Source organism: Vipera berus (assembly GCF_964194415.1).
Source record: "Vipera berus genome assembly, chromosome: 2".
Lineage (NCBI taxonomy): Eukaryota > Metazoa > Chordata > Lepidosauria > Squamata > Viperidae > Vipera > Vipera berus.
This window is the reverse complement of record NC_138203.1, coordinates 126256234-126279782: the sequence shown is the minus strand read 5'-3', so window position 1 is coordinate 126279782 and position 23549 is coordinate 126256234. Positions and strand designations below refer to the sequence as shown.

The window sequence follows — 23549 nt, the reverse complement described above, 5'->3', positions numbered from 1 at the left end:
CCCCTCCCCCCCCACTCCCCAGAGCTAAATACAAGGTATAAAAATACAAACAAACATAATCTAAAATATGCAAACAACAATAAAATATTAAATTCTATCGCACTTTAACTCTTAATAAAATAACTACAAGCTAGTTATACATCATATAAATCCACTACTTATTCAAATGCTAAGTGAAACTTTTTAGTCCCATATTTATTCTGGATATAATCAGTCCATCTTCTCCACTCCACAATATATCTCTGTTGCAATTGGTCTTTCAAATACACTGAAATCTTTGCCATTTCTGCCAAATTGGAAACTTTTAAAGTCCATTCTTCTATAGTCGGCAGTTCTTCCTTCTTCCAATATTGCGCTACTAAAAGTCTCGCTGCCGTGAAACCTCGGCTCTTTTATGACACATGGACTTCAACTCCCAGAATTCCTGAGTCAGCTGGGAGTTGAAGTCCATGAGTCATAAAAGAGCCGAGGTTGCCTACCCCTGAACTAGAGACATACCCAATTTCAGCAACCGTTCCTTTTAAGTTTTAGCCTCCAGTCCCCTCCAGTCTTCTACTTCTCTTTTGCCTACTTCGGATAAAATGGCATTCTCTGAGAACAGTATGATGGGTACTGTTCTGTCTGCATTATTAAACCACAAAGAGTTGGATACCCTTGCTGTCTAGTGTACTGTATTACAAACTCCCAGAGATCTTCCAGTGAATGCAGACCCACATCCTTATCACTCCCGATGTATTGCAATAGTTGGTCGCTTTCCAAGTTCTCTATACTGGAAACTTTTCCAAAAATATCCTTTGATTCTTTTTTGGAACTGGGACATACCCTTCCCTCTAAGTCTAAGCCATAATTCTCTCCCTGCAAGGTTTTTTTTTTTTTGTTTGTTTTGGTAAACGTATTTCTCACCCCCAAAGAAGACCTGGCTCTTTGAGTTCTCTGGCCTGGTCTGAGCATATTAATTGGGATTTTAACTGTTTTTTTTACTGGGGTTTTATTGCAAGGTCTATATAATTCTTTTTAATTGATTTTAAGTTTTGTAATTGTTGTATCTGTTTTTTTTTAAAAAAAACCTTGTGAGCCGCCCTGAGTCCTACGGGAGAAGGGCGGTATATAAATTGAATAAATAAATAAATAATAATAATAATAACACATGAAATCCTCGACGGTAAAAGAGGCAAAGCGAAGCGCTATTAAGTTTTTTTTTCCCCTCTGAGCTCTCCGCTGCTTCTTGATGGAATTCGATGGATGAAGGCGAATCAGGAATCAGAACGACTGGCCTAGCCAATGAGATGGGTCCGGGGTGATGAGCAGGAGTGGGGGCGGGCTTTACACAAGAGGCACTATGGCGGCCGAAGGATGGTCCGAGCGGGTTCGGAAGCTGCTGAAGAAGATGAATTCCTTTCACGGAGCAGGTACGACCGCGAGCTTTCCCCGCGAGCAGTTTTCCACAGGATTTAAGCCACCGGAGCGCATACAGACACGCCCAAGCAGATTTAAAGCCAGCGTTTAGACGCCTTTCATTCTTAAACAGGATTGAAATTCAACCGCTAGAAATGCAGAAAGCTTCAGCCTAAAAGGTAAGCAGCCAAGGCGAGCTTGCCCTCGTAAGGGGCATGTTTCATTACCTGCAGCTCTACTATGGGGAGAGACCCAAAGAACGGGAACGTATAAAAAGGTAACTGCCATTTCCTTTAAAAGCGCGGAAGAAATCAATGAGAAACGGAGTTTACTCCCCCACCCCCCCTTTTTTTGTTTTTCCTTAGCTTCACCTCGTGCAAATCGCACCACAAATCTGTTCGAAGTTGTGGGCGCTTCATGATTGGAGGTTTTTAAGAAGAGACCGGACAGTCCCTTGTCTGAAATGGTAGAGGATCTCCTGCTTGGGCAGGAGGGGGTTGGACTAGAAGACCTCGAAGGTCTCTTCCAGCTCTATTCGGTTTGTATTGTATGGCTTGTGGCAGTCAGTTTTTCAAAGACCTCTATGCCAGGGGTCTTCAAACTTGGCCCTTTTATGACTTGTGGACTTCAACTCCCAGAATTCCTCAGCCGGCATGCCTGGCTGAGGAATTCTGGGAGTTGAAGTCCACAAGTCATAAAAGGGTCAAGTTTGAGGACCTCTGCTCTATGCCAACAGCAAGATAAATGAGCACTCTCTCTTATGGTTTAATTATTTCCAGTACAGAAAGCCCAGAGTAGGAAATAAATGGGCAGTTTTTGCAAACATTGGGAATGATGCTTTTCAGAGCCTTCCTAAAAGATCCGGAATGAAGGCAAGCTCCGAAATGGATCCGTTTGCTGGTACCTTAAGATCGTGGTTTGTTTGTTTTTTTAAAGAAAATGACAGTGAAAAGCTCTTTGCAAACAGGGAAACAGACATCAAATGGCAAACGTGGTTTAAGATAAGTCATGTAAAAACAACGGGGCAAAAGGCTTAATTTTATGTGTTCTGATTGAAACTGAGATGATCAGGAAAGAAAATGGGAATGTAGTGAATTAGACTTAGACTAATATACTTATATACCGCCCTTCTCCCGTAGGACTCAGGGCGGTTCACAAGGTTTTTTAAAATAACAATACAACAATTACAAAAATTAAGAACAGTTAAAATAATTACATTTAGTAATGAGGACATATGGCGGGACCCTGTATGTCTTTTCTGACTTCTGTTGATGGTTCTCCTGGAGGATGGATCCATTCCATTCTTCTGGCTGAGGTCGCCCACTTAGGTGGGTTTCAGATCCCCGGCAGCTCCCAGGAGGGACACCTGCTGGGGTGCCTGAATCCCGCTGGGACGAAGGAGGAATCAGAGGGTTGAGGCTCCCTCCTCTATTTTTAAATGGCACAGGCTTAGGCGGAGAAGATAAACTGATGAACTGGAGGCCTTATTAAATCCTGCTGCATATAAAGGACAGGCAATAAGGCAAAGCCAGAGTAACAGAATACAAGAGCTGGAGGTCTTCTAGTCCACCCTCCTATTTTCCTTCTTTCTTCCCTCCTTTTTTCTTCCTTCCCTCCCTCCCTTCCCTCCTATCCTTCTTTTATCTGAATTAGCAGAATACCAGAGCTGGAAGAGACCTTGGAGATCCCCCAGTCCAACCCCCTGCTCAGGCAGGAAACCCACCATTCCAGACAAATGGTTGTCCAATCTCACAAATGCCTAGACAACAAAATTCTACTTTTTTTTGCCCCTGAATTAGTGAGAGCCAAAAGCCCATTTTAACCTAGCATCATTAAAAATCTAATATGCATTAAAGGTGGTGTGTTACTTTGTGGGCCTCTTGGACCACCCCTGTTTATTTCTGGGCACTTTAAACAGGGGGCCCTTCATTGTGCATACGGAGTCTGGTTCTTCCTTCCACGGCGATGCAACTGATGATGCACGTGTGCCCAGAATCCCAAATGGAAAGGAATGGGATCAGAGCTGGCAGTGTCAGATGAAGAAAGAGAGAAGTGGGAGTAAAGGGAAACAGTTCAATGGTGTCTACACATTGAGAAAGGCCAAGGGCAGGTAGAAACGGTATTGAATTGGTGGATGAAGACGCCAACTGAATTGTGGCAGTTGCTCTGAAAAGGCAAGTTCTATATAACTTGCATAAGTAGGAAATGAATTTAAAAAATCAGATACTGTAATGACGTTTCACAAATTTGTGCAGTGATGTCACACAATATCCTTATTCAGGTTTTGATAATTTCACCTTAAGAAGTTGTAGGTTTTGGAAAAGGACAGAAAAGAAAATGCAAAAGCTCAAGTCATCTGTCAAGAAAGCAGTTTGGAGCTTTTTAGCTTACTACATGATAGCCATCAATTTGAATTGCTTGAAAAAGAAATTGGATAAATCCATCAGTAAAGTTAGGTAAATAATAATAAAAGGCTTTTCAGTATTGGTTGTTTGCATGCTGCTTGTGACCGTCACATGGTCACCTTTTTACCTCTAAAAGAAGAAAACGGTGGTCTGGTTTTTTCCCCTCAGGCTGTAATGACTCTTATTAATCCTTTCCTCATAATGATTTTTGCTGTAAGTAAGCTACTTTCCCTACATCATCTTTGGGTTTGTACAAGTAGTCCTTGTCTTACGAGCACAACTGAGTCCAAAATTTCTGTTGCTCACCAAGACATTTGTTAAATTAATTTTCCCCCATTTTATCATCTTTCTTGCCAGTTGTTAAGTGATTCACTGCGGTTGTTAGGTTCGTAACCCATAGATCATTTTCCAAGGAAGCACTTTGGCAGATTTGTCTGATTTGTAGAAACTAGATCTTAACTGCAATAGAGGATTGATTTGGGTTGATTTCTCTGCAGGTTCTTCCAAGGCACTGTGTTTGCCATTTATGGTTACTGGACAACAAGTAGGGTATGTCCCACCGGCTGTAGCCAAATGTCTCCATCAGCACCCAACTGTTTTCTCAGTGCCTCAAGGAGATGAAGCCCCTCCACGGGTGGAACTTAACAAACAACTGACTTCTTGTGACCAGAGGACAGCTGCTGTACAAAGGGTGCTCAAGGAGCTGAAAGAACAGGAAACTTTCCCTTGTTTAAAAGGATGGAGAGATGAGGTAAGAGGATTTGGCACAACCAGGCAAAAGGAAGGTGACTCTTCTATTTCTGACTATAGAAGAGATGTAGGCAAGAAAAATCCAGTTTTTCCCTTCTGAATAACAGTTTAGGAGGACAACAGTGCAGCGGGAGCTATTCACTAATAAAAACATGCCTCTGTTTCAGATGTACAATGTAATGCCCTATTTTTGTGACATACCTTTCTTCAGCATGGAACGTGCTGCAACACGTGAGTTTGAAATTTAAAAATCTTGGCACTGCTTTGCTATATAGGAAAGACCTGACTTGTGCAAAAGTAAATAATAATGCCAATGTGTGTGATTTTTAAAATTATCTTAGAAAAGAAAGCCAGAGTGGTATGTTAGTTAATGTGTTGTACTAGGGGCAGAGAGGCCAAGATTCTAGTCCACCCCCAGTCATGGAAATTCATTAGGTAACTTTGGGATAATCATTTTTTGTTTATCCTACCTTAAAAAGGTAAAGGTAAAAGTTCCCCCGCACATGCGTGCTAGTCATTTCCAACTCTAGGGGCCGGTGCTCATCTCCGTTTCAAAACCAAAGAGCCAGTGCTTGTCCGAGGACATCTCCGTGGTCATGTGGCCGGCATGACTAGACGCCAAAGGCACACGGAATGCTGTTACCTTCCCACCGTAGTGGTCCCTATTTTTCTACTTGCATTTTTACGTGCTTTCAAACTGCTAGGTTGGCAGAAGCTGGGACGAGTAACAGGTGCTCACTGTTACACGGCACTCGGGATTCAACCCGCCAAACTGCCGACCTTCTGATCGACAAGCTCAGCGTCCTAACCCACTGAGCCACCTTGTTCCTATCCTACCTTACTGGGCTGTTATTACGAGGAAAACTAGAATGGTGCACTATGTATCCTGCTTTGAACTGTATACAATATGGGATTTAAATCTAGGAAGACTGTTTTAAGCTGCAGACATGGGATAAAGCCTCAACCAAAGAACTTATGGCATTCCTGTCAAAGTATTTCATTTACTTAGGAAATTTAGATAAGAAATACCTTAGTGAAGAAACAGTGGGGAAATGTGGCTTCTTTGCTGATATTCTTTTAAATGTGCACATTGACAATTGTTTAAATACTGTAAATACTCCATTTGTTTCAGAAAATATTTCATTATTAAGGTTTCCCATGATCAGGTATATAGAATAAATCTCTTGAGTTTATTTATCACCAATTCTAAAGGAAAAATGATATTTTCTTCCTGTTTCCCAACCCCAAAATAGGAATGAACATTCTATGAATCCTGCAATTACATTTTGTTCCAATATTGCTTCCTGAATAACCAGTATATAATTTTATAGGTCTTTGAACAAAAACTTTATAATTTTATTTTAAAACAGATGGAATAGTTTGGACATAAAGGGTAGCTCAGTATCCCTTTAAACTGTTAGGGTGAATACAATAAAGCATGTCAAGATCACTGCACAACCCAAAAATAAACCTAAGCTGACACTAATTTTCCTTTCCTATGAAAAAATTTCTTCAATAGTATGCTATAAAAAAAACTGTTCGTGCCAAGCATTCCTCTTCCATAAAATGCAACTATTAAAAGTGTCAGACTTCCATCAGTGTATAGGAAGCTAAGCAGAGGCAAATCACTTCAGAAGAGATGATAGCAATTCATTCTCTGCATTGGAGTTAACCACAATATAGTCTCTTCAGTGCAAAATTCTGATTATTGAAAGTTTGGGACTGGTCTTTAGGTATTTTTAATGGACCACCAATCCTGGATCAACCTCAGCAGCTCTAGAGAAATAAAGAACAGTTTGAACTTGCATAAGAATTCTTCAAATATTGCACTGTGAATCTTACGGAATTGTGCCTATGAACCATCCTCGCTGTTCATTTAATATCCTATTTTCTTGTCAATAATCCCCAATGTTTGTGGTATTTTAAAACAATAGTTATGTTATGAAGACTTAAGCAGATGAAGTCACCCAAATTCAGAACATGTGGTGCAAAGGTAGGTGTTTGATTTAGGCAGCAAGAAGCGTTGTCTAAATCCATTTCTCATTTATTTCTCTTGATTCAGCATTATTCGGAGTGAAGTGCTATGGTGCCCACCTAAATGGCTATACTTGGCGAAAAGGTGAAATGCACATGTGGCTGGCCCGTAGAGCCTTGAACAAACCCACATATCCTGGCTTATTGGATAATTTGGTAAGAGACAAAATAGGATGACAAACAAAATATCTCATCTGAAAGTGAGATTAGCTAACAGCTATCTAATACACTTATCGGTCCAATATAATCAGAGAAATAACTTAATGAGCTTGGGCAGGCCACAGTATTGGGTTGAATGCCCAAAATACAAACAAGCCTTTATTATTTATACACAATTTTCAGCATGAACCATTTTTTCTTAGCAATGTGAATAGGGAAGTTCTTCTTGCCAACATTCTTACAGATTAAAAGCATATGTACTAGTCCTCAATCTACAATAGGGACCAGAATTTCCATTACTAATCAAGGCAATTAACAGAGTTGCACCCAATTTTACGACCTTTTTTTGCCACCGGATAAGCAAACCACTGCAGTTAAATACACAGTAATTATGCAAATCTGGATTCCCCCATTGACTTTGCTTGTCAAAAGCCAGTTGGAAAAATCACAAATGGTGATCGCATGACCTCAGGACACGGCAACTGTTATAAATTTATGCCGATTATTAAGCGCTCAATTTTAGATCATGTGACTATGGGTATGCTGCAAGTTGTAAGTGAAAAGACCAATCATAAATCACTTTTTTCAGCGCCATTGGAACTTTGGCTACTAAGTAAATAATTGTGTGTAAAAGCTCCAAAGCAGTCTTGAAGCCATCTAGTTTGCAAACTCAGAAATTATTCATGTTTCATGGACAGAAAAGATCCTTCTTAAAATACCAAAAATAGTTAATGTTGGCTGCTTCCTTTATGGTAAACCACAATTTAGGTTTTGGGGGGGGGTTTGTTTATTGGCTAGGCTGCAGGTGGCATTTCATCAGAGCTGGGTGTCAGAGACACACTAATAAAAGAGTGCCAAGAAGAGGCTTGCATTCCTGCTTCACTTGCTACATTATCCAAATCCGTTGGAACTGTCAGGTAATGCAGAAAGTTCTAAAATCCAAGGTACTTTGTAGTGTAGCAGTATTTATGTTTATGTTGCATGTATATTTACATAACTATGTCCCTTGAACTTGACATCGAGGGAACACAATTGTATTTATAGCCAGTCATTTCGCATTTCAACTACTATATGGCAATTTTCCTGCTTGCTACATATTCCAGCTGAATCGTGAAAATATGGAAGCAGCATTAATATGTACAATTTCTAGACCAGATTGCCTTAATGTAGCACACAGCATTTATCTATTAAGCATATATGGACCTTTAAATGTGACTCCTAATTTCATAGGAATCCAGGTAGCAGTATATAAAGATGAGCTCTTCCAGAAGAGGTCACTTCCTCTGTAACTCTAGTCAGTGTTACTCCACATGAGAACATTACCTGAACCATTCTCTACGCAAGTCACTGGTGCTATTGAATTATTCTCCCTCTTTTCCTGCCCCAGCTACACATATGAAGGGTCAGATGGAGGCATCTATTCTGAATGCCAGTTTGTATTTGACCTGGAGCTGCCTGAAGAATTTGTGCCCCAAGTGGGAGATGGAGAAGTGCAAGAATTCTATCTTTGGTCACTTGATAAGGTTCGTAGGTGTTATGTTGCTTACCGATAAAGGTTGCCCTTTTTGAACAATAAAAGATAAGCACTGGCAACGCCTCCCACAAGCAATTTTCTTTGTTGTTCCCATTTGTGATGTCTCTCTCTCTCTCTCTCTCTCTCTCTCTCTCTTCCCCCCCCCCAATGAGAACTGATTACACATTACTGATCCTATACCATTTGGTGGCATATTTCAAACAAGAGATGGTAGGGCTGCAGCTCCCCTGTGGTTTCCTAGCTTGTTATTATATTTAACTTTATTTGGAATGATAGAGGAAACGTATTAGCACACATTCTCATTAATTCTGTGCTATGGTAGCCAGTCTAGGCACGACATTAGGAATACTAACTGCCATTTCTACTTTATATGTTCATTGTAAATCTTCTTGGGCAGGTGAGAGAGGCCATCGGATCTTCAGATTTCAAGCCCAACTGTGCAATGGTAGCATTGGATTTTCTGATAAGACATAGTTACATTCAACCTGATCAAGGTAGGAGTCAGCAATGTATGGTCAAAGTAAACGAACTAGGGGAAGAGAGAAGGGGGAGAAAATGACAGAGACAGGCTCCTTTGTTAGAAATGCATCTGAAGGATAGCGAGTACCATGCATACAGTTTTCCTCTGCTTCTCTTTTCAGAACCCCATTACGTAGAGTTGGTGGAAGGGCTACACCAGAGCCTTTGAAAAGCCAAGGACTGCCTGTTGAGATGATCTAGGGTTTTTCCTGCGTTTTCTTTTTTGCTAAGCCAAGACCTGCACCTCAAATGGAAAGCCCAAGGACGGAGACTACAAGATCCTGGTCAGTGCTACAATTACTGCCTCTTTGTACCTATTTGTGGAAAGTTTGTAAACTCAAGGGTTTACTGTACCACATTTATACATAGTGAACATTGGAAACGTTAATGGTCACAAGAGCACCGAGTATATTATTCATTTTCCACATGCTTCAGCCGTGTAAAATCCTCTTTTGTCCATTTGAACGTTTAATAAAAAGTCAACCAAAAGAACATTCTGAAAATTGGATGGCGGGGAGTAAGGGGAGACAGCAGCAAAATACTGTACAATAGGTGCTTCTTACAAAGTTCAGTCTGACTCATTGAAACGAGTGAGCATTGTCTTGTGCAATGCTTCCCGGTACGACTCTGATGCTACAGCCCCATAAGAGCTGCCACGTGCACCAAGGCCAGACCCTCGTACCCGAGTTGGGGCCTAAGAGAGAAGGAAAAATAAAATCACATTGAACCACCCAAACAAGATAATGCCTTGTAACAGAAGGGGGGGAGAAACTACATCACAAATCTACTCTTTACCCTATTTTGTAAGATGCCATATTTTCCCTAGACCATCATCGTAAGCACACCATCAACTCCTTGTGGAAACAATTCAGTTCTTGCTCCCAATTTCTATTTTTTTTAACAATTATATTTCCTAGCTATAACAGCAATTTTCTTTTTTAAAGACAGTGTAATATATGGGACAGAAGAATCCCAAGGCAATTATGCATATAAATTGATCTAACAAAGCTCTAATGCTATGCAATAAAACTCAACTTTCCCTTCACACAAAGCCAGTGTATAATAAGAGAAAGCATCTGGAGAGGCTGAACGCCCTTCCAGAATACAAAATTTATTTTTTTTACATATAGATCAATCCGAAAAATTACCTCAATGGGGGTTATGATACCCTGTTTCTTGCGACCCAACCCGCTGCCCTCTTTCCAACCCATGGCCTGTAGCATGCGGCTGCCAATGTTGTCGCTTCCGAGTCCGTCTCGTGTGGGTTGTTCAAAATCCCTGTTGCAAATGGGGGAGGGGATGAAGTAAAGAATTAAGACAATCCTGCTCTCTTCTGCCAATCAAGACCGGGGGGGGGGGGGAGAAACACAGCCCAATGCAATGAGGCAAAGGACACTTTGTTAAGAAAAGCAGCTTCTTCTAAAAAGGTAACACGTAGCGTAAAACGTACACCGTGGCTGGGGTCACAGCTGAATACTTTCTTTTCTTGGGTTCTGGTGGCTCAGGAAGCCCGTACTTTTCCCTTCGCTCAGCTGCACGATCTCGATACTTCATCTGACAACAGTGATGAAGGGACGGTGTTAGCTGACGAGATGCTTCCTATATAACACGTTCCCTTGTGTCCCACCCACCCCAACCCCATTATCTGTTCCATCTATTGTACCTCCATGTCATTCTTTTCAAGAGCCTCAAGCTCTTGCTCTGACAAATGTGCCCGTCGGTGAATCTCCAAATTTTGCTGCAGGGGAGAAAAAGAACAGAAGGATGAAGGGTTGAAAGTAGAATCAAAACAATCCTCTGGAGAGCCATGTTGCTCCTAAGACATGTAATCGTTTCTGTGTCAGCAGGATTATGTTTATATTTCAGCTTAATGCTTTATACCTGAAGCACCAAAGGCAATAAGCATCTTGAAAATAAATGATGGCAAATTAAAAATTACACAGATGTGTAAGTCAAACTGGAACAAACGTTTTCAGGTTACATCTAAACCTTACTAAAGGAACCAAAAACTCGAACAAAGAATGCTTTCCGGGCATCTCTGAAACTATCTCAGGAATACGGTCAGAAATAGTCTGACTCTTTGGAGCTTAAGATTCTGCCGACAAAATTCTGAAGCAAACCTTTTGGGAACTTTGTTGGCCAATCTCACCTTGCTAGCCGGATTTGGCTGTACTCTAACAAGACAGGAGTAACAATGATTTTTGACTTTCCTTGCTGACATTTTCTGCTTTTGGCCAGGATAAAACTGAAGCAGAGGATTTGGGATTTAGATAGTCAAATTCAAACCAGTGCTTCCCATCTTTCCTACCTCAGATCTAGATTTTAATATCTTAACACATTCTTCATTAGACTTTGGCACAAACTGAAATAATACCTATTGGGAGAACAACTGGCTAACTAACTAGTTGAACGCAGTGGTTGCCTTTATTCAGATATAAAGGTTGAATCTATATCACGTGTTACTACAATTACCTGTTATATAGCTAACAGGAATCAAAACTCCTATTTCCCATTGTCAGTAATTTCTGTTGCTCTTAACAATTAGAAGATTATACCTCTCCTATGTGATCAATTCTCAGAAACATTTATGAAAGTTGCAATATTCTTATTGATAGTCATGACTCTTATAAACCACTTGGTGTGTCTCATTATCTCTTTCACAATATTAGCTGTTCATTATTATTATTTTTTGCATTTGTTGCAATTTGCTTTTTTATAACCGGTCTTAGATCACAAATAATGCAATTAAATAATTCAAAACAGTAACAATCTGTTCCAACATGCTGACAAGAACAAAGTTGCTTTCTAACAATTTATAGGCCAGGAACAGCGAGGTCTTGCTGGAGCTGGCATGGTCCAAGTATTAAAGCTCTGCCTACAAAGAATGAGAATCGTCACAAAATGTCCCCCCCCCCCCGTGGCCTCTAATCCAAGCAATCCAATTAGCTGCTATTGTCGATTGTACTGAAAATGGCACACCGTTGTCAGCTGCATACCTTATGTAAACCCGAGAGCTGCTGGTGACGAATAAGTGCCTCCTTGCTGGGAAACTGTCTGCGACAAAGCAGACAAGCCAGTTTGTGCCAATCAGTCAATTTCTCCTCCCGATCAGCTGCCTTCTCTTGTTCCTCTTCACTGTCGCTTTCACCACTGTATGCAGCCACTAAGCCTCGTGGTGGACTCTGCAAGGGGGGGGAGGGGAGGGTTACATGCCCTAATCAGAACTATTACCATAATCTGTCGCAACCTTTTTCAATTTAGTGTTGTTCCCTGGGTGAGTGAATTCCCATAATCCCCACTGTTCTGGATAATCTCAGAAATAGCTTTTGACACTGAAGAGTTCTGGCGTTCAAGACTTCCCGTGATACATAAATACTAGTATTTCTTATACCTCAACGTATGAAGACGTCAGCAAGATTTATAGAATCGCTACACTTTTACCCGTTCTTCTGGTCACTCACGAGCGAAACCCAGAAAGTTTTAAATTTCAGAGAATGTCGAGAGGAAAGGCTTACCAGCCTGTCATCACCCGTAAGCTTGGACAAATCCATGGTACTATGTTGTCGCTCAGCCAGCGCTCCCTAAGAAGACACAAAGGGGAGCAAGGGAAGAATTTAATCGTTTTTCTTAATGAAAATACTTTTTTTTTCTACTCGGCAGTCAAAACAGTCTCTCAAACTACACAAGGAAGTCATTCAGGACGTTGCATAATGATGAACACTAACTCAAGCATAACCACTCCTCCATTTCTGCATGATTGTATTTTTTCAAAACGTCACATTGCAACAGCAATTGTACAATAGATATATGCGTTAATGGTGAAATAATATCCAGTATAGCTCTTTATTAGTTAACGAGGGCTGATGAATCTGTGTTCTTACACCTTTATTAACTACAGGTAGTCCTCGACTTGCAACAGTTCATTTAGTGACCATTTGAGATTACGATGGCATTGAAAAAAGTGACGTACAATTGTTTTTCACAACCACTGCAGCATCCCCAGGATCAAAATTCAGATGCTTGGCAACTGACTCAGATTTATGACATTTGCCGTGTCACCTTTTGCAGCCTTCTGACAAGCAAGATCAACGGGGAAGCCGGATTCACTTAACAACCATATTACTAACTTAATAACTGCAGTGATTCCCTTAACGACTGTGGCAAGAAAGGTCGTTAAAATGTGGCAAAACTCATTTAACGATTGTTTCGCTTAGCAACAATAATCTGGGGTTCAATTGTAGTTGTATGCCGAGGACTACCTGTATCGGATTGTTTTGTTTCAATTGTCCAAAATGAGCAAACAGGTATATTCCTCATTTAATGGTGGGCTCCCCACAAATTGTACCTTTTTCTCAAGGATAGCATAGCCAGCATCAGCTGTGGCCGATTCCCGCCTTTCATCCTCTCGTATGGAGGAGACTGGCTGAAAGCTGTTTTTGAAGTTCTCCTTCTGTTTATTGAGGCTGCGGGCCCAGCGTTCCATATCCTTGGCAATCTGGAGGACAGTCCATAAAAAGGAAGGAAAAGTACAGGGGGAAAAGGGGGAAAAAAACAAACAAGAAGGAGAAATGAGCTCTCGTTTCACATTGAGAAGATACACTGTCCTCAAAAGAGCAGGAACGTTAGCAAGACTGAAAGAGCAACACTAAATTTCTGTCAAAAGGGCTCCAGAGAGAACTGCCTTTCCCCCCCCCCACTCTCCCCATGGGAGGGAAATGCTCTTCCACTATGGGATGCCTTGCTACTATTTCCAGTCATTGTGGAATGTATTTTCCCGCTTTGAAAAAAAAAAAGAACATCTTAACACAATGTAAAATTCTTCCCTGTGCAAGTTACTCAGTCTAGAGAGGAATACCCTTTGAGGAAGACAGAATCATAACTATACTTTATTTATTTTATTTATTAAATTTTTATACCGCCCTTCTCCCAAAGGACTCAGGGCGGTGTACAGGGCAGCTTGCCAGAAAATTCTAAAGGCTCTTCAGAGGTGAAACATCTAGAATTCAAAGGCAGAGGAAGAGAGGCAGCGTGAGGAGAAAAAAAAAGGTGGTCAGCTCACCTGCTGGGCTGTTTTTGTCTTATGCTTCTCCTTTTTCTCTTTTCCCTCTTTGCTGCTGCCACCTCCTGAACCGCTACCATCCTTGTGGCTGTCAGCCGCTTGGTCTGAGGCTGGGATGTAAGTGCATCTCTCACTTTCCCAGTACAGATACTGCTGCGTCTGAGCATTGTAGTAATACTGGCAAGAAACATTGACACAGCACATCTTTGGATACCGCAGCACATTGTGCACTCTGAGAGCTATCCTAGTACTACAGGACGAGTCAAACTTTCAGCTCATTGTTCTTATCTCTTTGCCGCAAGAAGAAAGTAACCAAGTCTGCCCCAAAGACAGACAACTCACCTGGGAATTAGGATCGTAGTAGAGCCCGGTAAGAGGATCGTAATAGTAGCCAGAGCTTTCATCATACTGATACGTGGAGACATCTGGGACAGCTGGTGGCCAGAAAGAGAGAAAGCAATGAGCAAAAAAAAGCAGCCACGCAGCCTAAAAGCGTTGGCAATCTCCTAATGGGGGTTCCCTGTTCCCAAGAAGATCTGAATGTACACCAATCCTTCCTCCCTCCACCACTCACGGTACTGTGTGTAAGGCTCCTGTCCAGCAGAGCCGGCTGACAAACTGGAAGTGCTGGTGGACATGCCGGGAGTTGTACTGGAGAGCTGGGCAGCATTAGGCACATCAGGCTTCAATACAGCTGGGGAGACTATGGTGTATGACTGAGAACAGGGGAGGGAGAGAGAGAGAGAGAGAGAGAGATCAGTAGGTGCACAGATTATGAAATCTTCTTTAATGCATGGACTTAAAATCACCCCAAATATATACCTGACCAACAGCATTTCCTTGGGCTGGACTTGTCCCTTCAGAGCCTCCGCTGGCCTGGTACGCGGCTGGTACAGCTGCGTTCTGGCTGGTGCGAGGGAAAGTTGGTAGGACAGGCATTGGATCAATACCTGGCACACCAGGTTCCTGTGAGGCCTCAGCTATTTTGCAAGGGAAAAGGCAGGGAGGCAAAGTAGCCAGTCAGTCAGGAGGTACAAAGCATCCTAGAGGTCAGAAAGGAGTATGAGGCAAGAGGAGCTTACCTGCTACTGATCCCTCCCCCTGGATCTTGTCTGCCTTCCCAGCAGCTGCTGCTGCCCCAGAGGTGCCAGACTGAGATTGGGATCCTTTCAGGTACCCCGCCTGGGAGTACGCTGTGGCTTCTTGAGCGCTGTAAGGTTCATCGTGCTGGTAATAGCCATAATCTACAGACTGCTCGTCCTGGGTAGCCCAGGAGCCCTCTCGGCCCTGCGACGCCTATTTGGCAGACCAATCGAGAGGAAACCTGTTACTAAGGCAGGGTAGCAATTATACTTCTTTCCCACAGTAATAAAAAAATTGTTGAACGTAGATGTTTTCTTCTTTTTTAAAGGTTTAAATTTTACGGCACTATGCTTTTAATGTTAAATTATATATTTTTAGCTTCTTCCCCCCATAATCGGTGGCAGCAATTCACTGTACATCACTGCATTTCTGCTGCTGTATGGGATATACCTAAATGTTCCCCTTCTTGCCCAGAAGTGCTCTAAGAAGTCAGAATATTTTCCAGAATATGTTTGAGAAGAAAAAAAAAGTCCCCCCCCACCTTCCACCTCCGTGTCCTAAACCTGTTCAATCTTCTTTCCTTTCTCTTCCCTCAATCAGTTACCTGTGAGATAGCCCACTGCGCAGCTGCAATGGCGGTGCTGGCTACCGAAGCAGCACTAATGCGGTTTCCATCTGATGAACTTAGGTCCCTGTGCAAAGGGATGAAGAATTTTTAAATTTTACTGTATTCATCTTGTCCCCACCCCAAACTCAATGACTCTCGAGCATTCCTACACCAGCAGAAGACTCAATTCTTAGGCAAATGACTTTTTACAAACCGTTTGGAACCTTTTGCAAATTCCACATTAATTGTCTTGCCATCAATGTTTAGTGGTGGATGGAGGGCCTGAAGGATCTGCAGCAACTGAGCTGCCTCCTGAGAGACAAAAGGACAAGAAATTAAAACCCTCTGAAAAATAAACGTACAAGCTGCTGAATAGGATGTTAAATGTGCTATAGTGATGAATCGGGAATATGCAAACTCAACTTCCCACTCAACTACATAGTATCACTGGGTATCTTTGATCCCCCTGTCTCAATCCAACCTATTTTACAGCATTGTTTTCCATCTGCCTAAAGAAACATGAACCCTACTGGCATTTAGTCTTAGCAATTTCTTTAAGTGTCCTTGAGGGTGCAATTCAGAGGAGAACAAAATGTTATTAATCCTGAGCTCCATTCTGCACTATAGATAGTTCTGCAGCAAAAAATAGTTCTCAATGCACAAAAGATTTTGGATTGTGCTCCAAGGTTGTGTTTTGTTCTTCAATATTTAAGTATTAGTATGCTTACTTTTCCATAAACTGCAAAACCAGACACTGACATAATTTAGTCTATATTAGTTTACTGTCCTTTTCTGTTTGCTTCCCCTCAAGTCTTTAGCCTAGTAGAAGGGAGGGAAATAATGCCTTGAGCCCGTAAGATCTTCTACATAGCTTCCCCTTGGCTTTCCTCAGACTAAAAGTTCAACTAAGCTCTGTTTTCTAAGATATTACCTTCCTAAAGCCTATCATTCTCATGATTTTAACCTCTAAAGCAAAACTGAATTGCCACGTGTGTTGTTTGTTGCACTCACCACAATAGTAGAGAGCTGAATGAAAGCAAAACCACGATTGAGCTGTGTCTGCTTGTCTTTAATGACCCGGACATTTGATGAGGAGAGAACTGCATATGGCGCCAAGGCACTTAAGATGGAATCCATTGTGCTATGTGGATTCAGGTTTCGCAAGATAATGGCTGGCAAATAAGACACAGCATGGTAGTTGGAACTGTAAACTTGCGAGTACATGTGAATTTTCATCTAAAGGAATTTAAAACGCCGCACAAAAGCCAATAGAATTTTGCCTTCCTTTTTGAATGATGATAATAAATAAAATTTATATACTGCCCGACTCGCAGGACTCTGGCCCTTGTGGCTATGAATGAAACTTTACTCTCATTTTATCTGTTAAACACAATATGAAGACAAACCAAATCCAAATTTAAAAGCTTAAACAACACTGTGGGCACTCTCCTGGCTATTCTGTTTATGTATGGCAGTGGCAGATTCACAGTTTGAATTCTGATATACGCTGCCATTACTGTTTGGCTGTTTCGTTTTGATAACAGCTTCTGATGGACAACAAAGTCAGGAGGACATCTTTTTCCATTTCAGATACTTGACTATGACTGGTTCCCTTTCTCAGCAATAGCAATGAAACAGTAGCAGAGCAGAAAAGTATTCAATTGTAGAGATTTTTTTTCCTTCTCAGTTTTCTTACTGCTATTGCAACTATCTTCTTTTTCTCTTGGAGGGAAAAAAATCTCTCTTATCAAATAACAAGCTGTGGTATATTTTCCCTCAATAGAAGGGGACTTCCGGTTTTGCGTCACGGCGAGACGGATGCAGGAAGGCAGAGCTCTGCCTTCCGCGCACCATTTTGCCCTGATGGGAGCCCTAAAAAGGCCCTTCATCACCCTGAAGAGGCGATGAAGAAGCAGGGGTGTCTCGTCGATCACAAAGACGGTGGTCTTTCCGTTCGATCCGAGAAAAGCCCTCCAAACCAGCAGGGGAAAGACTGGCTACATTCCTATAGCCACTCAGTAGCTGCTGACAACTGAAGAAGAAAAGCACCAATTAACACATCCTAAACAGCATGTATGGAACTGGGTGAGAATATTGATCCAGAGCTGTCAGGGGAAATGCTACAATTTGGGAGACAAATGAGGGGAGAAATTGCGGGAGAAGGAAGGTGGGAGTTGCTTAAGGAACTAAGTGGGCGGAATTCCCCCCCCAAAAAAATACCCTACCTAAATTGTTTTCTTCATACCAAACAACTTTCATAAAAAAAAGAAAATTCCTGGGTGATCTAATTGCCTTGGCTTGGAAAGCTACTTGGCAAAGAAAGAAAGACAGAGTGAGTTAGATTTAAAAAATAGAAGATTTGACCTATTAGAGGGGCAATATGTTTAAATACAGGGAGTGCAGAATTATTAGGCAAGTTGTATTTTTGAGGATTAATTTTATTATTGAACAACAACCATGTTCTCAATGAACCCAAAAAACTCATTAATATCAAAGCTGAATATTTTTGGAAGTAGTTTTTAGTTTGTTTTTAGTTATAGCTATTTTAGGGGGATATCTGTGTGTGCAGGTGACTATTACTGTGCATAATTATTAGGCAACTTAACAAAAAACAAATATATACCCATTTCAATTATTTATTTTTACCAGTGAAACCAATATAACATCTCAACATTCACAAATATACATTTCTGTCATTCAAAAACATAACAAAAACAAATCAGTGACCAATATAGCCACCTTTCTTTGCAAGGACACTCAAAAGCCTGCCATCCATGGATTCTGTCAGTGTTTTGATCTGTTCACCATCAACATTGCGTGCAGCAGCAACCACAGCCTCCCAGACACTGTTCAGAGAGGTGTACTGTTTTCCCTCCTTGTAAATCTCACATTTGATGATGGACCACAGGTTCTCAATGGGGTTCAGATCAGGTGAACAAGGAGGCCATGTCATTAGATTTCCTTCTTTTATACCCTTTCTTGCCAGCCACGCTGTGGAGTACTTGGACGCGTGTGATGGAGCATTGTCCTGCATGAAAATCATGTTTTTCTTGAAGGATGCAGACTTCTTCCTGTACCACTGCTTGAAGAAGGTGTCTTCCAGAAACTGGCAGTAGGACTGGGAGTTGAGCTTGACTCCATCCTCAACCCGAAAAGGCCCCACAAGCTCATCTTTGATGATACCAGCCCAAACCAGTACTCCACCTCCACCTTGCTGGCGTCTGAGTCAGACTGGAGCTCTCTGCCCTTTACCAATCCAGCCACGGGCCCATCCATCTGGCCCATCAAGACTCACTCTCATTTCATCAGTCCATAAAACCTTAGAAAAATCAGTCTTGAGATATTTCTTGGCCCAGTCTTGACGTTTCAGCTTGTGTGTCTTGTTCAGTGGTGGTCGTCTTTCAGCCTTTCTTACCTTGGCCATGTCTCTGAGTATTGCACACCTTGTGCTTTTGGGCACTCCAGTGATGTTGCAGCTCTGAAATATGGCCAAACTGGTGGCAAGTGGCATCTTGGCAGCTGCACGCTTGACTTTTCTCAGTTCATGGGCAGTTATTTTGCGCCTTGGTTTCTCCACACGCTTCTTGCGACCCTGTTGACTATTTTGAATGAAACGCTTGATTGTTCGATGATCACGCTTCAGAAGCTTTGCAATTTTAAGAGTGCTGCATCCCTCTGCAAGATATCTCACTATTTTTGACTTTTCTGAGCCTGTCAAGTCCTTCTTTTGACCCATTTTGCCAAAGGAAAGGAAGTTGCCTAATAATTATGCACACCTGATACAGGGTGTTGATGTCATTAGACCACACCCCTTCTCATTACAGAGATGCACATCACCTAATATGCTTACTTGGTAGTAGGCTTTCGAGCCTATACAGCTTGGAGTAAGACAACATGCATAAAGAGGATGATGTGGTCAAAATACTCATTTGCCTAATAATTCTGCACTCCCTGTACTTGTTTGAATATGATTAAAAGAATGGATGACTCTTAGATATAATTAGACTTTTATAATGAAAGATATGATTTAGAATTAACATAGTATTTTTTTCTCTTCTTTTGATATGGGAAATATGAAAAGAAGAGGATTGGTATGAATAGGTTTTAGCTATATAAATGTAATTAATATTGAGAGAATAACTGACAAAGATACTTTAAATATTGATGGGAAATCAAACTTTTAACAAAAGCACGAAAAACAGGATATCGATTTGTGAATTGATATTATTTGTATAATAGTAAAATATGATGAAGATGTTTATAACTGTATACATCAATAGTATCAAGAATTATACTTGTATAATGAGGGGGAAATGGAAAAAATATGGGGAAGAAAGGAGGATCGGGAAAAATACTGGATTGCGCAGTACTGAAGAGATTTATATTGAAGAAGTTAATGTTAAATATGTGAACCCAGACATGTTGTTTACTAAGCTCTAAAGATTGTAATTCTTAAAAATTAATAAAACTTTTTTTTTTAAAAAAAGAGGAGGAAAGGTAACTAATAAAATAGCTGAGCAATAGCTATAGCATGTGTATGTTTGTGTGTGTGTGTTTTCAGCTCACTGCAGTCATATTTCCCCATAATTTTCCTAAACTTATCTTCATTTTGCAAAGAGTGTTTTTTTGTTTTTCCGTATTTCCTGTTTCTACTTTATAAGTTCTCACTTATCCACTTCAAATCAATGATAACACCATGTCCTGCTATCAGATTACTTTCAAAAAAGAGTTGACATAATTCATTCCAACTGCAGGATCTACTTTTGCAGGGACTTTCTTCCATATAAGATTTCAACACCTACTACAAAACATCTATCTACACATTAGCACATTTTCCCCTATTTGCCAATCAAGCTTACCAATCTGGGCTCACTTTCTAGAGCTAGGAGTTACATTTAAAAACTACACCAATTAAACCAGCCAATTTATATTTTACAGCCAAGTTGGGCCTGCCGACTTCCAAACCTGCCCACAAAAATGCAACTATGTAAAATGTTATGGAACCTTCCTCAGAAGCTTTGACATTTTTGAATCAATCAATCAGCGAGTAAACCTAATTAATAAATCTCAACCCTCTCATCTATAACAATTGCCGCCCTGAGTCTTCGGAGAAGGGCGGGATATAAATGGAATTTAAAAAAAAATTAACAGTTTCATGGGAGAACACCATGAAAATTGAATGACTTTATTGCCCTTATACATCAAATTCTATACTTACTGTCATTAGCATTCTCTGTACATGGTTCAGACATGGGGGCCACAGGCTGAGTGGAAAGAGCTGCCGACACCTGGTATGGCTGTGGGAGAGGCAGAAGGCCTTGGCTGAGTTCACGCCCTGATAATGCCACTAGTTGATCTAAGCGACCGCCAGGGGGTAGTTTCTGCTCAGCTTCTGTTGCAAAATGAAGGGTGATAAAATGGGGGGGAAAATAAGAGTAGTTTTTACAAGCACAAACAGAGCTAAAAGAACTGAGCTATTAATCTTACCAGATCTGGGAATGCCACACTTAAAACACTTCTCTCTGCGCTTGAAATTCTGAACTCCACACTGTTGGGGGGGAAGAAAAAAGATAAGACTTCATTTTCAAATAAATGTTCACCCACTGAACACTCTTTTATAAAAATGTTTCCCTATCAGGATATGTTCCTTATTGCAAAATCACAAATACAAGTGGCTTCCATTATCCAAGGACTTGGTATCTGTGGTTTCATATAATTACAGTTGGAAAATACACAACCTGACTTTGGTGTCCATAATGTTCTATCCCTCACATCCCAGTTTTTTTTCCTTCATGATTTTGTGTTATTTTATGTTTGCAAAGATGCATTTCTGCAGGCCTAAAGTACTTTGTTATCAGCAGATAATGTTGGAATGGAATCTGTGAATGAAAGCCACTGTACCTAGTACTATCCCTTAATGTGTGATTTAGATTTTTGTCCTGATGGTTGTGATGGAAAAGCTTTGAAAAATATTCAATATAACCTTGAAAAATAATCCCTTTGTCCTACTTATGCATCAGTCTTTGCTCATAAAGTCAAGCTTCCTAAACTTCTCTGAATCTTTTATTATCTTCTTGGTGGTGCAATCTTTGACAAAAACATTTGCAATCCTTATTTTAGAAAAATACTGAGGAAAAGAACACTTTAATCCTTATTTTAGAAGCAAAAACTATTCAAGATAAGCAAGAGGGCTGAACTTATCCTGAGCTTTCATTACAGAAACAGGGGGGTGTTGCTTCTGCCTTTGATTAATATTCAACATTTACCCCTTGCAACTGCAAAAAGTCATAGCCGTTGTTCAAAGTACACCAGGCCACTGCTGAACTCTCCAATCTTGTTCCTCCAGCAGGACCGCATCCTTCACACCGCAGTCCTGACCCACAACTCTTTGAGTACCACATCACAGAATACCTCTACATACCGATTCCAAAAAAAGCAGATACCTTGCTGCAGAGCCAATCCTCGTTGATCTTGGGTTTAGGGTCACTGTAGTGCATGGAGACCTTCTGGCCAAGGATGGTGAGTGAATGCTGCAGGGAGAGAAACACCCCAATGAGACTCTGAAGTGGAGGGAGAGAGAAGGTGCCCATCACTGCCGCAGCAGAAAGAAGGAGAGGTTCAAACCCTTCAGCTGAATGGATGAGGGTGAGGGAGGGAAGGGAGCATAGGCTGAGAGAGGTTTGGAACTTGTCTATTTGGCTAGTGCACACCTAATCTGGCCGACACCTGTTTCTACCCAAGGCACTGGGACGTCCGGTTGTTGTGATGGAGGGAGAGTGTGTTGGAGAGAGAAAGAAAGATGAAGAAAAGGAGAAACAGACAGGAGAAATGCAGCCGTGCTGTGAGATACCACTAGACGACACCTCTAGACCACTAGAATAACCTTTGTTGACCTTCTGCCCTACCAGCTAGCAACATTTCTCTTTACTTCTCTTCTCCCAACCCAGTGCCATTATGCCCCCCACAATGGGCATCTTTCCCTACCCGCTCCCTCATTCAATACAGATCTCTGCTACAGTAGTGTCACGTTCCAGTTTAAGGGCATGCTTGGAGAAAAAGTCAATCTCCTTTGAAAAAGAAAACTTTTGGGAGAGCTTAAATAAGATTTTAAATTATGCACACATTCCTAGAGGTTCAATGCTAGACTTCTATTCTGTTCTACCATACACAACACCCCAGTTTAACTGTCTGCTGTAACTGTATATTTACCTAAACTCAACGTTTGGTGAAGTCGCCAAAAAAAATTCTACGGGCATATAATCCAGGAGGACCAGAACACTAAGCCAGACCACTTTCCACAACCAACTTCTAAAAGGCCTAATTGACTAGAGCCTCTTTCTGGTAAATGTACGAACCTTGCCTCTCTCTTCCCCACTGCCAACCTTCAGACAGAAACACTGCCACTTTCACACACAGTTTACAGTCTGTGCTTAAAAGGAAACCCTCGTCGTGTCTCTCATCCCAATTTTTCCGCATCCCTCCCACATCCAGAGCAACATGTATCATCTCAGCCATGCCTGGGGCTACACGTCAGCTCCCACTGGGGATGCGCACATGTGGCCCGGCTATATTGTCAACACAAGAAAACAGGAAGAAAAGGAAATGGCAAAGGTATCTACCACAGCTGCATAAACCCCGGGAAACCCAGTCAGGGCTAGGATTGCATTTTCATCCACATTATGGTCGCTTGGAAATTAAGAGTAGTTTTAAACTAGTCAGAACAGACAGTTTGGGTCTTGAAAAACCTGGCATGTCACATCGTCTCTACTGTAAACCTACAGTGCTAAAGAGAACATAGGGTCTTAGACAGAGAGGCTGTCAAGAGACAGCTGTTGTGGTAAAGGAGGGGGGGAAAAACCTTCCTAGGGAAGTTTCCATTTTAAACTTGCACTCCTATCATAATATCTGGCAGATTATGGAGGAAAAGACACCCACTGAGAGGTGGCCAGCTTCAATATCTACTGTTCACCTACAGCTATAAACTGCCAGAGTCACACTGAGCAT

General features: G+C 41.3%; 2 protein-coding genes across 4 annotated transcripts in view; one reads left to right on the top strand and one right to left on the bottom strand.

The window, feature by feature from the left end:
- Window positions 1–1221: 1221 nt before the first annotated feature.
- On the top strand, window positions 1222–9059 carry LOC308664519 (uncharacterized protein). 3 transcript variants are annotated; one of them, XM_081321838.1, is made up of 8 exons: window positions 1222–1409; window positions 4298–4551; window positions 4718–4781; window positions 6613–6740; window positions 7542–7660; window positions 8131–8266; window positions 8675–8771; window positions 8919–9059. In XM_081321838.1, exons 1-8 carry the CDS (start codon window positions 1301–1303, stop codon window positions 8963–8965), a joined length of 954 nt encoding a protein of 317 aa, XP_081177964.1. In that variant the 5' UTR covers window positions 1222–1300; the 3' UTR covers window positions 8966–9059. The 3 variants fall into 3 exon arrangements, with proteins under 3 accessions (XP_081177964.1, XP_081177963.1, XP_081177965.1); XM_081321837.1 differs by having other exon boundaries at window positions 8675–9059; XM_081321839.1 differs by lacking the exon at window positions 1222–1409 and adding an exon at window positions 1472–1574 and having other exon boundaries at window positions 8675–9059.
- A 177-nt stretch (window positions 9060–9236) lies between these two features.
- RBM10 (RNA binding motif protein 10) overlaps window positions 9237–23549 on the bottom strand; it is a 33924-nt gene continuing 19611 nt past the window's right edge. The window contains exons 7-24 of the mRNA XM_081321836.1: window positions 21989–22075; window positions 21033–21093; window positions 20764–20937; window positions 16557–16717; window positions 15760–15857; window positions 15543–15630; window positions 14938–15151; window positions 14678–14835; window positions 14430–14571; window positions 14198–14289; window positions 13856–14032; window positions 13142–13291; window positions 12312–12377; window positions 11793–11978; window positions 10460–10534; window positions 10247–10350; window positions 9945–10074; window positions 9237–9490 (exon numbers count right to left, since the gene is read on the bottom strand). Coding sequence (XP_081177962.1) covers window positions 9365–9490; window positions 9945–10074; window positions 10247–10350; window positions 10460–10534; window positions 11793–11978; window positions 12312–12377; window positions 13142–13291; window positions 13856–14032; window positions 14198–14289; window positions 14430–14571; window positions 14678–14835; window positions 14938–15151; window positions 15543–15630; window positions 15760–15857; window positions 16557–16717; window positions 20764–20937; window positions 21033–21093; window positions 21989–22075 — 2289 coding nt within the window. The 3' untranslated portion in view covers window positions 9237–9364. The remainder of the gene's footprint in view (window positions 9491–9944; window positions 10075–10246; window positions 10351–10459; window positions 10535–11792; window positions 11979–12311; window positions 12378–13141; window positions 13292–13855; window positions 14033–14197; window positions 14290–14429; window positions 14572–14677; window positions 14836–14937; window positions 15152–15542; window positions 15631–15759; window positions 15858–16556; window positions 16718–20763; window positions 20938–21032; window positions 21094–21988; window positions 22076–23549) is intronic.

Coding starts and splice junctions, on each gene's coding strand:
- LOC308664519 (XM_081321837.1), top strand. CDS start 1,301: ATGAGCAGGAGTGGGGGCGGGCTTTACACAAGAGGCACTATGGCGGCC. Junction 1,410..4,297: donor GAATTCCTTTCACGGAGCAG/GTACGACCGCGA, acceptor ATTTCTCTGCAG/GTTCTTCCAAGGCACTGTGT. Junction 4,782..6,612: donor CATGGAACGTGCTGCAACAC/GTGAGTTTGAAA, acceptor CTCTTGATTCAG/CATTATTCGGAGTGAAGTGC.